At 34.5% G+C, this 13957-nt stretch overlaps 1 protein-coding gene across 1 annotated transcript; it reads right to left on the bottom strand.

The window, feature by feature from the left end:
* Positions 1-12587: 12587 nt before the first annotated feature.
* Positions 12588-13296, bottom strand: LOC111879975 (uncharacterized). Its single transcript, XM_023876400.3, has one exon. The coding sequence runs from the start codon at positions 13247-13249 to the stop codon at positions 12785-12787; it is 465 nt and encodes a 154-aa protein (XP_023732168.1). The 5' UTR covers positions 13250-13296; the 3' UTR covers positions 12588-12784.
* Between the last annotated feature and the right edge of the window lie 661 nt (positions 13297-13957).

Raw genomic sequence — 13957 nt, 5'->3', positions numbered from 1 at the left:
GAGTCAAATTTTTGTATAGTTTCGGCTCTCAATTTCAATCTATCATTTTCATCTAACAGATTTTTGAGCATGTCCTTGTGGTCCTTGGACTTTATGTAGGATTCAATTTTGTCCATGCCTATTTTGTACGCTGGAGACACTTCTTCAGAAGATACGACACTTTCACAGTTGTACGCTTCACCATCGATTTCATCCTCCTTTAATTCAAGGAAAGGTAAAATCATACGATGTATTTTCTTCTCTATTTCACAATCAAGATGCAACTGAGTGATGTTAAAATAGAGTCTCTTAGCAATTAAACAAAAAACATTTCTCTGTTTAAGAAGTTTAAGATTGTCTCTCTACAAATAAATAGAATCATCTTTAGATCTAATTAACTCCTTTTCCTTCTGCTCGATCCACATCCTTCGTTCCTCACTCTTTGAAGAAATTCTGCTGATTTGATCAGTTAGGTTAAAATTTGTGACACGAGTTTGGGTGAGACTGCTACTTATGCTTGAGAATTTTGACTTTAGTTTATTTAATTCCTTTTCATAATTATTAGCAGGTATTTTTAGAGATGCAAGAATATTTTGTACCTTTTTGATCAACTCATCACATTCGTTGATCTGAGCACTAACAGGCTTGGCAGCAAAACATCTGTCCTCTCGCTCTCTTTCTTCTTCAACTCCCCCATCAGTTATGTATCCTCTCATTTGGGACACACCCTCGATCACTGCAAATCATCTCCCCGTTGCCTGTTCTGCTTTTGCCAGCATAGCTTTTCCGTGAGTAGGCTTCCTTACTTCATCATCCTCAGAATCTGTGGACCAGACCTCCACACCACCAAACTCATCACTATTATTTGTACCCTGCACAATCAAAGCATTCATGGTAGAGTTATTAACAACAGACTTTCTTTTCTTTATTTCCTCCAATCTTCTCAGGAGGCTCACTTCCTCGTCTTCTTCGTTTGTCTTTTCTTCTTTCTTTCTTAGCATACAGTCTTTAGCAAAATGATTTTTGCCTCCACAGTAATGACAGTCGAATCCTGAATCTCCTCCAACTTTAGCTTCCTTCTTTAACTCTTTGGAATTTGACACCATCTTCGGTTCCTCCTTGATCCTTTCGGCGCTATAACTTCCCTGCCAGTTTCGGTTCTTGTTGGCTGGGAATTTCTTCTTAATGAATTTTCTGGGATTTGACACCATCATGGCGTATTCTTCGCCGGTTAGATCAAAATCTACAAGATCTAATACCTCTTTTTCTTCAACCGAACTCTTTCCTTTGGAGACAAGAGCTAAAGAACCCAGACCCGAGACCACATTCATTTCCTTTGATAAAGCATTCTCATGGGATTTTAAAATACCCACCAGTTTTGCCAGAGAGTAAGACTTGAACTGTTCATGAGCTTTGACGGTTGATACAACAGCCATCCATTCAGGTCTGAGGTCGTTCATGAAAGTGACCTTTTGTTCAATTATCTTTCTTTCAATATCATGCTTTATCATCTTACTCAAAAGATGATTGAAGCGATCGAAAGTTTGAACAAGTTTTTCTTCAGGCTTCTGCTTAAAGTCACCAAACTCAGATAACAAGAGAGTTTGGATAGAGTGTTCCAGATCTTCATTTGTGGAATATAATTCCTTTAATCTATCCCAGATTTCCTTAGCTGTAGCACAAGAACTCACTAAACGAAACGTATCCGATTGCAGCGCAAACGTTATCATCCGTAGATCTTTGATGTTGCACTGAAACTTCTCTTTTTCATCATGAGGAATGTCTTTGACGTCATTGACAAGCTGATTGTATTCTTTCTGTGTTTTAACAATCTATGATGTGCTTGAGTGAGCGAATGGGCCTGAAGTGATTGCTTCCCAAATTAGATACCCATTGTCCTCCGATCCAATCACATAGTCTTCAAAGTGATGCGTCCAAACTTCATAGTCTTGTGTATACAAGATTGGTATTCTTGTTGTAGATCCTATGCTGTTGGAGATATTCATCAGATTGGTTTGTGAATCGTCCATGGAAATTGTAAATACTTTTGATCGATAACCTGTAAAAGATCAGACTTGTAATATTTCGTTAGGGTTAGATTAACAATTAGTGAGATACATCAATAAAGAGTGACGGCTCAATAAATATCAATCAATGCGGAATTAAAACCCTATGAACTTCTTCGACAGAAGAGGTGTGTATGGATTACACAGTTTCCTGCTCTGATACCAATTGATGAGTTCAAAACTCTTGGATCGATTAGATCTTTCACAAGTATGATAAAAGTAATAACTCTGTTTAAGATCAATATGAGTATGAACACAGAACATAATCAAACTTATGCTTATGATTCAAAACTGAGTCACGCCTCAGCAGAGCTCAATGAAGAACTTCCGCTGTAGAGGCGAGCTAGGGTTTACAGAAGATGTGAAACTAAAACAATGAAAGCAATAACATCTAAGTCTGCATGCATGAAGCTTATATACTAAACCCTAATACAAAATTATGCACGGCTGGACAGGCCCAATACCGACATTCAAACTAGGCTATGGACCGAGCCCATGACGCAACCCAATAGACTCAACAATTGGTTATCCTGATACTGGTTGCTCCATAAACATAAAAACAAATACAACACAATCTCCCAACTCGCTGCTTTGTTGTGGAACATTATCTTCGAGAGTAAATTTCATTTTCAATGGTGTCCTTGGGATGTTCCTCTTCTCCCAGTAATTAATTTTCTCTATAATTTTTGCCACTCGTGCCTCAAATTGGGTAAATGTTCCATTTGACTTAAAGATATTATAAGAACTGCTACCCAGACTATCATACAAATGGACTTTCCTTTATTCCAGTCGTAATTCACGAAACAAACAGTGTTTTGGATAGCAATGAATCATCACATAAACTTGCACAAAGTTGATAAAATAATTAATTATTAATATTGAGATAAAAACAAAGTATTATAATAACTGTAATTTCAATAAAACTATATTCATACCTTATCAACATCCCACCAAAGAACCATAAATTCGGTGTATTTAGCTTTCCCCGAAGCAAATGCGGTCCAATTAAAACTCTTTGCCAGCACATGACTAACAAAAAAGGTTGGAGGCATGATGCTATACTTCTCACCTTCAAACCGCTTCTCATTAAGAAATCTAATCCAAATCATCGTACGCTGCCAAGGTTTTGGTATATTTGTTATAAAACAAAAAAAACAATTACTTGTAACCATGAATTTATAAATATATACAATTTTCTCTAACCAACCGACATCCTTATGACCAAACACAAGCTCCAAAAATCTTTATTTAGGACAAATTTTTTGAATCTATGTCATAACTCATACTCGTGAAAAAAATATTTTTGTAAGATAGCCTCAGCATCTGGTACGTAAGGTTGCAGTCGCAGAACTGTAAAGTCGGGATCAACAGAGAATACTATAGGAGGAGGAGGGGGTGAACTGGTAGCAACCTTCTTCTTTCGTCTTCGCTCATGCTTTGGTGTCGTGTGTAACTAAAACATTTTTAATTTTATTTTAATAATGCTTTACATAAAAAAAGTTATTTCCATATTAAATAATACAATATACCTTCATGTAAGGGCTACGAACAAACTTTGATGGATTACGAGTCCTAGGGCTACTGGGGATGAAGCTTCATTATCATCCAGAAGTCGGACCCCTCATTTTCAAAATCCCCCGATTCATCTAATAATTACATTAATACCTTATATTTATTAATAATTTTATAATATATTATTAACAATTTATATCTTAATAAAACAATTCTAGCATGTCACTAACATTTTCTTCATCATTATCAATGTACACTAGCTAATTTAATCCGTCGTCAAAAAATTGATTTGTTTGAAAGGTTACTGGTTCATCAAAATTTATGTGCTGCCACAAATCATCCTCATTCATTTTATTCCATGTTCACCTTGGTGCGTTGCTGGTGCACCTCGGTGCGTTGTTGCCGGTTCAAAAACAACATTTCCTCGAGTGCATTTACCTGATTCTCCAAATCTTCTATACTTGGTTTGTCACTTTGTCTTGCTCTTGCTTCAGATAGTCCACTAGAAGATAGACTAGATGATGATGATTCTTGCATTCTAAAATGTTTCGCACCGGGGATGGAACTGGAGTCGGTTCACCAAATACATACTCTAGACAAGACAAATAATATGATTTTATTGTCTCCTCTTCACTCGGTATCATCTTATGTCTAGCCAGTTTAGGTTTACGTCGCTCCTAAAAAAAGTTATATATATATATATATATATATATATATATATATATATATATATATATATATATATATATATATATATGTGTGTGTGTGTGTGTGTGTGTATGTGTTTGTAACGTTAGTATAAACTCCAGCAATATATTCTACTAAATAAAAAAATATACAAAACTTTTTAACATCAAATATCTTGTTCACATCAACTCATTTCGATTTTTTTATTGCACTCCAACTCTTAATCCAAGGTGTATCATTGTTTCTACACGACACATAAACACCTCTCGCATATGGGAACATCTCGTAAATCCATATCTACAATATTTTATAACCAACTAAGATAACTTATTAAATTATATAATTATATAAATATATATACCCTAAATGGTGAAGTAAATCCTGACACCGAGTATTTGAAAGGTCGTCGAGGCTCGGGTACTGATAAATAGTTATTTATTTTATTCCAACTTTCCTGAAGATCATCAAATGTGAACTCCCACAAGTAACTAGCCCATGGAAACCTACAATATATAACTTTTAATTAGAAAAAAATGTACTCTACATAAGAATACCATTTATAATTCCATAATTTATACATGTTCAAGTCATCCAAGTTCTTAGCCAAAAAAAAAAAAAAAAAAAAAAAAAAAAAAAAAAAAAAACAGTCTTCATGTACACCATCATTAATTTATTTCCCCAAAAACCCTTGACTTATCAAATGCTTTAAATATTGAATATAACTTATAAATATGCTAAAATCGGATGGGCAACATTTTGATTTACGTTTTTTCGGATTTTTTCCGGATAAGTCGTAAACAAACATACCCTAACCATGATAAATGAAGATTATGATACACAAAGAGTAAAGATCTTACCATGTTTTCGAGAGATTTCAAATACTCATCCATAACTTCCTCTAAAAGGCTTGAGAGAGTTTTCCCAAAGAAAAATCAAGAAAAAAGAGGGTTCCAAATTTTTTTAGGAATTTATATTATGAAAAAGGTAAAATCGCAGGTGGTCGCAGATGGACAAGGAACGTACAACTGCAAATGCACACATGCGTTTAAAACGCTTGTACCTTCACATATCAACTTGCAAAATCGCAGATGACACTAATCCATCTGTGATTTTAGTGGCTATTTTTATAATTTTGGGTTTTTTGGGATATTTTCTGCAAAGAGAATAAGAAAAATGGCTATATTAGTAATTTTCTCTTATCTATATCTATCTATAAAAGAGATATTTTTTCCGAAATGCGTTAGTTTTGGGATCATGAAGTATAAGAGAGAGTTGATGTTTGAATTTATTGTTTCGTTCAATTTTAATTGGTTTTGTAGTAGGAATCATAAAATTGAGTCAACTATAACTGGGTGGCTTCAAAATCCACTCATGAACTAATTGTACTCGTTCTGTTCTGTTCTGGCTAGTTGTTTGCTAGCCTTTTTTAATTTACTATACCGTTTAAAAGAAAATATATTTTTCTTTTTACCACATTAATTTGGAACTCCTATGACTTTTTAACTTCTTTCTAATAATGATTATAAATTGGTTAGTAATGTTAAGCAAGTGCAAAAACATAAATTATAATCTTAAATTAACCAAAACTTTAATATTAAAATAACATCTTTTTATTTCTACTTATAAAAATGTTTTTAACTTTAAACATATTATATTTAACTTATTAGTTTGAATATGTTGTATATAAACATTGTCATTTGAAAGTCAAAGTTTTGAATAGTTTGTATAAAATACTTAAAATTATTAATTTAAGTATAACGTTAAAGGATTAACTTAGATCGAAGTTTAAACTAAACTTAAAAGAAAATTCAAAGATTATTTTACAAATAGTTAAAAGTTGTAAATTGTAATGTTAGAAGCAAAAAGTAAACTATAATCCTCAATTAAATAAAAAAAGATTTTAAAACTATTTTTATAATAATTATAACGTTAAAGGGTTAAATTGTTAAACATAAAAAAATCCAAAGATTATTTTGGAAATGGTTAAAAGTTATAAATTGTAGTGTTAAATGCAAAACTTAAACTTTAATCCCAAATTAACTAAATTTTTTCATCAAACTATTTTTATAATAATTAGGAATTTTGAAATAAGTAATTTAAAATAATTTACAACAGCAACAGATAAAAGTAACATTATATACAAAAATTAGATTGTTACCTTTATAAACAAAAATAATATTTGACATTTTAAATAATTACAATAATAGAATTTAAAATGTTAACCAAATATATATTTTTTTTAAATTAATTAATCATAACAACTAAAATTATTATTAAACCATATATTATATTTAGTTTTGTTCATGAGTAAACCGCGAATAGTGACAATTGGAATGATAAAGTTCTAAAAGATATCTATATTATCATGTAATTCAAAATAAACAATTTTTATATCAACTTAATATAAAAATTATTATATTAGAGTTAACAACAACATCATTTTATATTTAAAAAACAAATATTTGTAAAGATTTCAACTATATTGTTGTATTGTACGCAATGCGTGGATATTCATCTAGTTGTATATAATTGTGTTTTAATACCAAAGGCTTGTAATTTAGCCATATCAGATATTGATGAAATATCATTCCAAAAAATAGATATTGAGGAAATATATCTTTTTTTAATATGTTGTGCATGGTAACCTTGTGACTTTCCCTGATCCAAGTGTGAGTCCTGTGCTTCCGGTAGTATAGCCCTCTACTACCATTCACACCTACTCATACTCGTCCCAAGTATTGTCTCATAGTTTCCCAAGTCACCATACAACAAATCACACAATCATTCAACACATCAGATAACAAAACGAAGGTTTTATATTAATTCTTGAAACGATTACATAGGTGTTCAAGTTCACCCTAGACTATGCCTCTACTAGGCTACATCATACGAAACTATGACTACTGCATAATCCGATCTTCGGGTAAGAAGTCCTCATTCTTGATTCATCGCATGGTTCTCTGCTTCGTCGAGGATCATGTGAAATGCCCTTGGCCTTGGTGGCGTTTATGGTCTTGCTGCTTTATTTTTCCTTGGGCAGTCTCTGGACATGTGCCTTTTGCCTCCACATCTGTAGCATACTCTATCAGTATATGTGCAGTCCTTGGAATAGTGACCAGTCCTCCCACACTTGTAACAAGTCACTTCTTCGTTGCACTTCCCACCATGCTTCTTCTTGCATTTATCACACCATCTTGTTCACCTCCATCTCCTCCTCCAAGCTTTGAGAATTTGCTTTCCTTGTTGGACCTTGAAGATCCTTCAAACTTCCGCTTCTCTCCTGCCTTATCTTTTTCTAGACCCTTTTCTCTTATCTGGGCCTCTATGTTCTTAGCTGCCCTAACAGTTGTTTTCAAGGTAGTTGCCATTTTGACCATTGGGCCAAAGTCAGTGGGCAGTCCGTTAGCAAACCTATCAATCTTGGAGAGTTCAGTAGGCACCAAGTAGGGGAATAGCTTCATCCTCTCGGTGAATGCGGTGGCATACTCATCAACACTCATCTTCCGTTTCTTTAGGTTCTGAAACTCGTTGTTTAGGTCTATCAGATCTATCTCCGAGCAGTACTGCATTTTCAACTGTTCCAAGAACTCCTCCCATGACATCCTTATGGCTTCTCCTTGTGGCATCGTATCTGCCAATAGCTTCCACCAGCTCAAGACTCCAGTTTTCAGTTGTCTTACGGCGAAGACGGTCTTCTGTTTCTCGCTACAGTCGCAGCTCTCAAACACCATTTCCATCTCGGAGATCCAATCCATAATCTCAACAGGCTTTGGGCATCCTGAGAGACTTGGTGGTTTCGCACCCAATAAATTCTTGTACATCCGCTGATCCTTGTTGTTTCTCCCTTCTGGGCCATCCCTTTGCTCACCTTGAGTCCCTACTTGACTCACTTGGCGGCTGTAGTACCCTTCCTCAGATCGCTCGGGAACTGGCTCTGTCGGTTCAACATGTACGGTAGGTTCGTCCCTATTCAACATCCGTCTCATTTCTTCCCTTTGTTCAGTCAACATAGCCCGAATCATGGCTTGAACTCCAGCCATGGTGACTGGCTCAGGCGCAACTTCTTCTACAACAGGTATTTGCTGAACCACTGGGGGTTGGTTTCTGTTCCCATTTGCATTTACGTTTCCGCTACGGGTTCTTGCCATCTTGATCTATACACCAAATAAGGTGAATCTAGATCTTAATTTAGGATTGACATCTTAAATCATCCTTATCACCCCGAAACGTTTATATGCTAGTTCTAATATTGTAGTTAAACGCTTAGAATCCTAAACACATAAGGTTTCCAGATCCGGTCGGCAACAGACCATAGATCTGAACAAATAACAACATATCATGCACAAAGTATTTAGCACATAAAAGCAATTTAGGCATCATTCCTAAAATAAGCTAGTGCTCACACCTCACAATCATCGCTTAGCATTCTAAGATTAAGTCTAGAAATAAATCCATATTCCTAGTTCGCTTAAACTAATGCTCTGATACCAACTGTGACATCTCCAAAATCACAGCCAGAAAAGACCGGTTTGTTTATGCTTTGTAAAAATCAGAGTACTTCATTTTATACAAGTGTTGCGGAATTTGTTCCCAGAAAAACATATTAAATACGTTATTAAAACATTTTCGAAGAAACGTATTTATTTCATTTTAAAACGTTTGGGATGTCATCGTTAATACAGAAACATAAGCATAAACAGAACTTACAATTGTTTACACTAGTGATCTACATCTCTTTAAATCTCTCGGTGTAAAGTGACTTCATATCAACACCTGTGATATAAATAAACTGATTGGGTCAGGTTGGGAAACCTGGTGAGTACATAGGGTTTTCAACCCACAATAATATAATTATTATGTTAAACAATCAAACAATCCACCCAATTACCCATCCCCATTATCTTCTTTCCTCTTAAGGATTTAACCTAAGAGTCATCTATCATGCATTTGTTTATTCCGAAGTCCCTTACTTCCAGGGTTATAGGACTGGCACTAAGTCCATAGCTGCCAATGTTCATTCGTAAAGCACTAATTCCATAGCTGCTATAGTCTACTCATCGGGTACTAAATCCATAGCTACCAGTGTTCATCTAATAGGTACTAAGCCCATAGCTACCAATTCCTAACAGGTAATTAATCCATAGCTACCAGCATCCAACTAATAGGTACTAATTCCATAGCTACCAATTCCTAACAGGTACTAAATCCATAGCTACCAGCGTCTAACTAATAGGTACTAAGTCCATAGCTACCGGTGTTCGTCCCATAGGCACTAAGTCTATAGCTGCCAATGTATACTCACATCATCTTCTATCTCTTATCATTCATCTACCCATCTCATACCCAACATATTCGTATATATAAAATACGTATACGGTTTAAATCCTTTAAAACATGTATAAAACGTTCATCCAGCATAGACAACAAATATTCAGATAATATGCACACATAGCACGTAGTTCATATAAAATACTTCATATCTATGTGTAAGATGAAAGGGACTATGCACTCACCTGAGTAGGTGGTGACTCAGCACTCGAACAGCGCTTCGATACTCTCAAAACGATTTTCCTTCGATAAAACCTAGTACCAATACCACTAGGGTTTAGTCTAACGATAATCGCGACAAATTAATAGTCTAGCTATTATTATTATTATATAAGCGTTAAATAACACTCAATATAACTCATAATAATAGCCCAAATACTCATTATAAGTTCCTAATAACGTTACTATATTAAAACATAAGCTATACTAAAGATAGGGTAGGTACAGCTCACTTACAGCGGGTTTTTCGCAAAACCGGGCTTCGCTGGAGCAGCGTTCCAGAGCCGAAAGGCTCTTTTCTCGAGGCTCCGGGAGCCTCGGGGCTTCCTTCGGGTGTTAGGGGGTTTACCCTAGGCTTTAGGGGGTTAGGGAGGCTTAAAGAGAGAGTTTAGAGAGAGAAAGAAGAGGGTTGAGGGGTGAGGAAGTTGGAATCCCGACACCTCTATTTATAGGGGTGCTGACTGACCTACTCGCCGAGTTGGTACATGTGGTGGCCTTCTGGTGGTGCCACGTGTCAAATTATGGTGGTGCCACGTCACCCCTATCGCGTATCAGCCTTCAAACTTAGAAAAATCATAACTCTCACATACGAGCTCCGTTTTCGACGTTCTTTATATCCACGCATAGGTAAAATCAAGATCTACAACTTGTGTTTAGACTCCGTCAGCTAATTCTCGACCGATCTCAAATTTAACAGTAGGAGGCGTTTAGACTGTTAAATGACCGCGAAGAATTCGTAACTCCTTCATACGAACTCCGTTTTCATCCATCTTTTTACCGTTGAGTTCCTATTAATGAGATCTTCAACTTTCATTTAGGTCGCGTAAGCCAAAAACCGCTCGAACTAAAATTCAAGTTTCGGGTTGTACACTGCTAAGCCGAATCTTAGAAAAATCATAACTTCTTCATACGAAGTCAGATTTGGACGTTCTTTTTATGGATTTTATCGGTTTAACATATTCTATGACTTTCGTTTAGATAAATAAGGCTAAAAAGTCCTCCATCGTAAATTCACTATTTACGTCTCCCGGTGCCGTGTCGGTTCCGACGCGAAACTCCGACGGGTCATAACTTCTTCGTTATAACTCGGATTTCGGCGTTCTTTATATGCACGGAAACCTTGTGACATATTCTACAACTTGGTTAAGATTATTTATTCTAAATAATATTTTGTTGAAAAGTCGTTTTCGACTCCTATTGCCTCTAATTGACTAGCCCAGATCTACGGGCGTTACATAACGCCGTTGTAACGAGAGCATCACTGGAAATATAAAAATTGTCCGGTAGCATGGAAAGAGCAATACACAAGTGGTCATCACGGATCATCTTCGTTGGTTTAAGAGGTTGTTGCTTCTCAAGATTTATGGATTTGGCATGCATTTTTGGAGTTGCAGGTTCCAACAACGACGTCGGCGTTCTTGATTAGTCGCCAATATTCGACGATCTTTTGAATGGAAAGGCATGGATGCTCATTTCACGGTGAATGGAAACGAATACAAATATGGGTATTACCTTACGGATGAAATATATCCTCAGTATTCCACATTCGTGAAAGAATTCCGACACCCGGTTGAAGAAAGAGACAATTTTTTAAAAGAAGACAAGAAGGAGCACGTAAGGATGTGGAACGTACTTTTGGAGTGCTGAAGGCGAAGTGACATATAGTTGAACATGCAACACGACCAGTGCATTTAGAAACTCTAAGATATATCATGTATGTCTGTATCATAATGCATAACATGGTAGTAGAAGATAAATGACGAAATATTGCACACTATATCTCAACAGAGCTTAGACACGTTCAATTTCAACCATGAACATAGTATTTGCATAGACACATTCAGGATGCAAATAAAAACAGACCACTTCGAGAGGACTTGACGGATTATATCTTTCATGGTAACGATAACGATAACAAATAGCGTTTATTCTTAAAAAAAATATTTTTTTTAACGAATAGCATTATTATTATTATTATTATTATTATTATTATTATTATTATTATTATTATTTTGAATTTGGATGTTTTGTGTGATGTAATTTCTATGTTATTTTTAATTTTTGAAACTTATTTTTATTCTATGTTATTTATAATTTTTAAACATTATGTTTTATTTAAAATATATTTGTTTAAATTAAAAAAAAAAAAAAGAAATTCGAAAAAAATAATAAAAAAGAAATTAAAAAGTGGAAAAAAATTGATGTTATAACAAGATGTAACATGGTGATCATTTTTTCCACTTGATGTTATACCATTATTGGTGATGTGGCATGTAAGGTGGCACCAAAATGATATTATGACTAGTTGTCCACACTCAATGCTTTAATTCAATATGCCACATAGCATATTTTTAATTTTTTCAATTAAATTTAAATCTACTTGACAAATTGTGGTTTTTTTAGCTTTGTTATTAAATTATAAAAAGAAAAATCTAATCTAAAAATAAAATAAAGAAACTTAAATATCTCCATAAATTCTCAAGTAATTTGTCAATTAATGTATTAAATTCAATTCAATTTAAAATTTTCGGTTTATCTTTTTTGAATTCGCAATAATTTGTAAAACCTGAAAAAAATTGCACAGCCAATATTGATAATCTTTCCAAATTTAATTTTATATATTATTAAATATATAATGCTTAATAAAATATAGTAATTTTTTTTAAAAAAACTTGTGTATCAAACTGGTCTAATATTTTGACGACGGCCGACGGGGCTTTTTAATATAATGCTAAATAACTGAACATCAAATGAAGACACGAATAAAGAAAAAAAAAAAAAAAAAAACTCATCATATAAACAAATAAATATAATAAGTAGTCATGCACATTCTTTTCTTGTAAAAGTTTTGAATAACCTAAGGGATATTTTAGTGCTTGAGGTTGCAAAATGAAAATCTCAAAACTTTTATCCATTTCTTTTTCAACCTCACTCATTTCATCCACATCCCCCAACATAATCTGTTTTATCACTTCTAACCCCCCAAAAGAAAACTATTGCATAAAAAGTTCACTTTGCAACAGAGTGTAATAATTAGCAGCCTCATCTTCAAGCTCCCATAACCCATCACATAAAGCCAACGAAAAATCCCCGTATTCTTCTCCGGCTATATCATCACCACCTCCGCCACAGACACCAACTTCCCCATCGTCTCCGCCATCCTCAACCCTGCTGGGTATACCTAGCTCATCGTCGGAAGCTTCAAACAGGTGTCTAATAGCCCTTTCTTTCTCATCATCTTCTTCGACCAGTTCTTTCTTTATGTTTGAGGCTGAGGCGTTATCTGGTTGTTGGGTGAAATAAAGAAATGGGTCGGAAGAAAAATTTGTGAAGAAATCTGATAAATCTTGCAAAGTTTCTTGTTGTTCATTAATGTAAGAACTTCTATGGCGTTTTGTATTTTCAATTTGAGAGTCGCCGTCATTTTCGTGGTGGCGTTTGGTGTGTGCTTCCGCCATTGAGTTGCAGAAAGGAGGGAAAGGGAAGTGTGATATGAGGAGAGAGAATAAGGGGGTGAAAGCATTTATATAGAGGGTAGGGGACATGGTGGTCAAATTGGATTTTTTGGAAAATAAAATATTTAAAGAATTATTAAATGCTTACGTAGACCACCCCCGAGAAGTTAAGACCATCCATATCCTTGAAATATCTATCCGTCAAATACATTAGGCTTTTAATCGGGGAGTTATTCGTACATAATAATTTTTCTCCATATATAATAATTTTTACTTTAAAATGTTGTATTGTACAATTATATAATACATGGATTGTTGTTTATGGCAAAAAACTGTTATATACGAACCACTTCCCTTTTAATTGTTCCACATCACTATTTTCAATAAGGTCCACATCAATGCAATAAAAATCATAGAAAATACAAATCTAGCAAAAAATTTTAATTAAATATCAAAAAATAACAAAAAAAAACTACTTAACCAAAAATAGTCCACAAAATAATAGTCAACCTACACTTGACTACTCTTTTCCGCAGTTGACTACTCTTTTCCCCTAATTGACTACTGTTTTATGGGTCCGTTACTTTTTCGTGGTTTATTTGCCCAAAGTATATAATGTAAAATTTTTCAGATTAACTCATTTGTTCCTATTTTTTTGTTGGTTTGATTACTTTTTTCTCTCAATGGAGCACCCGAAGAACAACCAGGTTT

The sequence above is a fragment of the Lactuca sativa genome, chromosome 4 (genome assembly GCF_002870075.4).
Source record: "Lactuca sativa cultivar Salinas chromosome 4, Lsat_Salinas_v11, whole genome shotgun sequence".
Taxonomy (NCBI): Eukaryota; Viridiplantae; Streptophyta; class Magnoliopsida; order Asterales; family Asteraceae; genus Lactuca; species Lactuca sativa.
This window is presented reverse-complemented; position numbering and strand designations above follow the sequence as displayed.

Excerpts from the sequence above, each read along its gene's own strand:
- LOC111879975 (XM_023876400.3), bottom strand. The coding sequence starts at position 13,249 with ATGGCGGAAGCACACACCAAACGCCACCACGAAAATGACGGCGACTCT.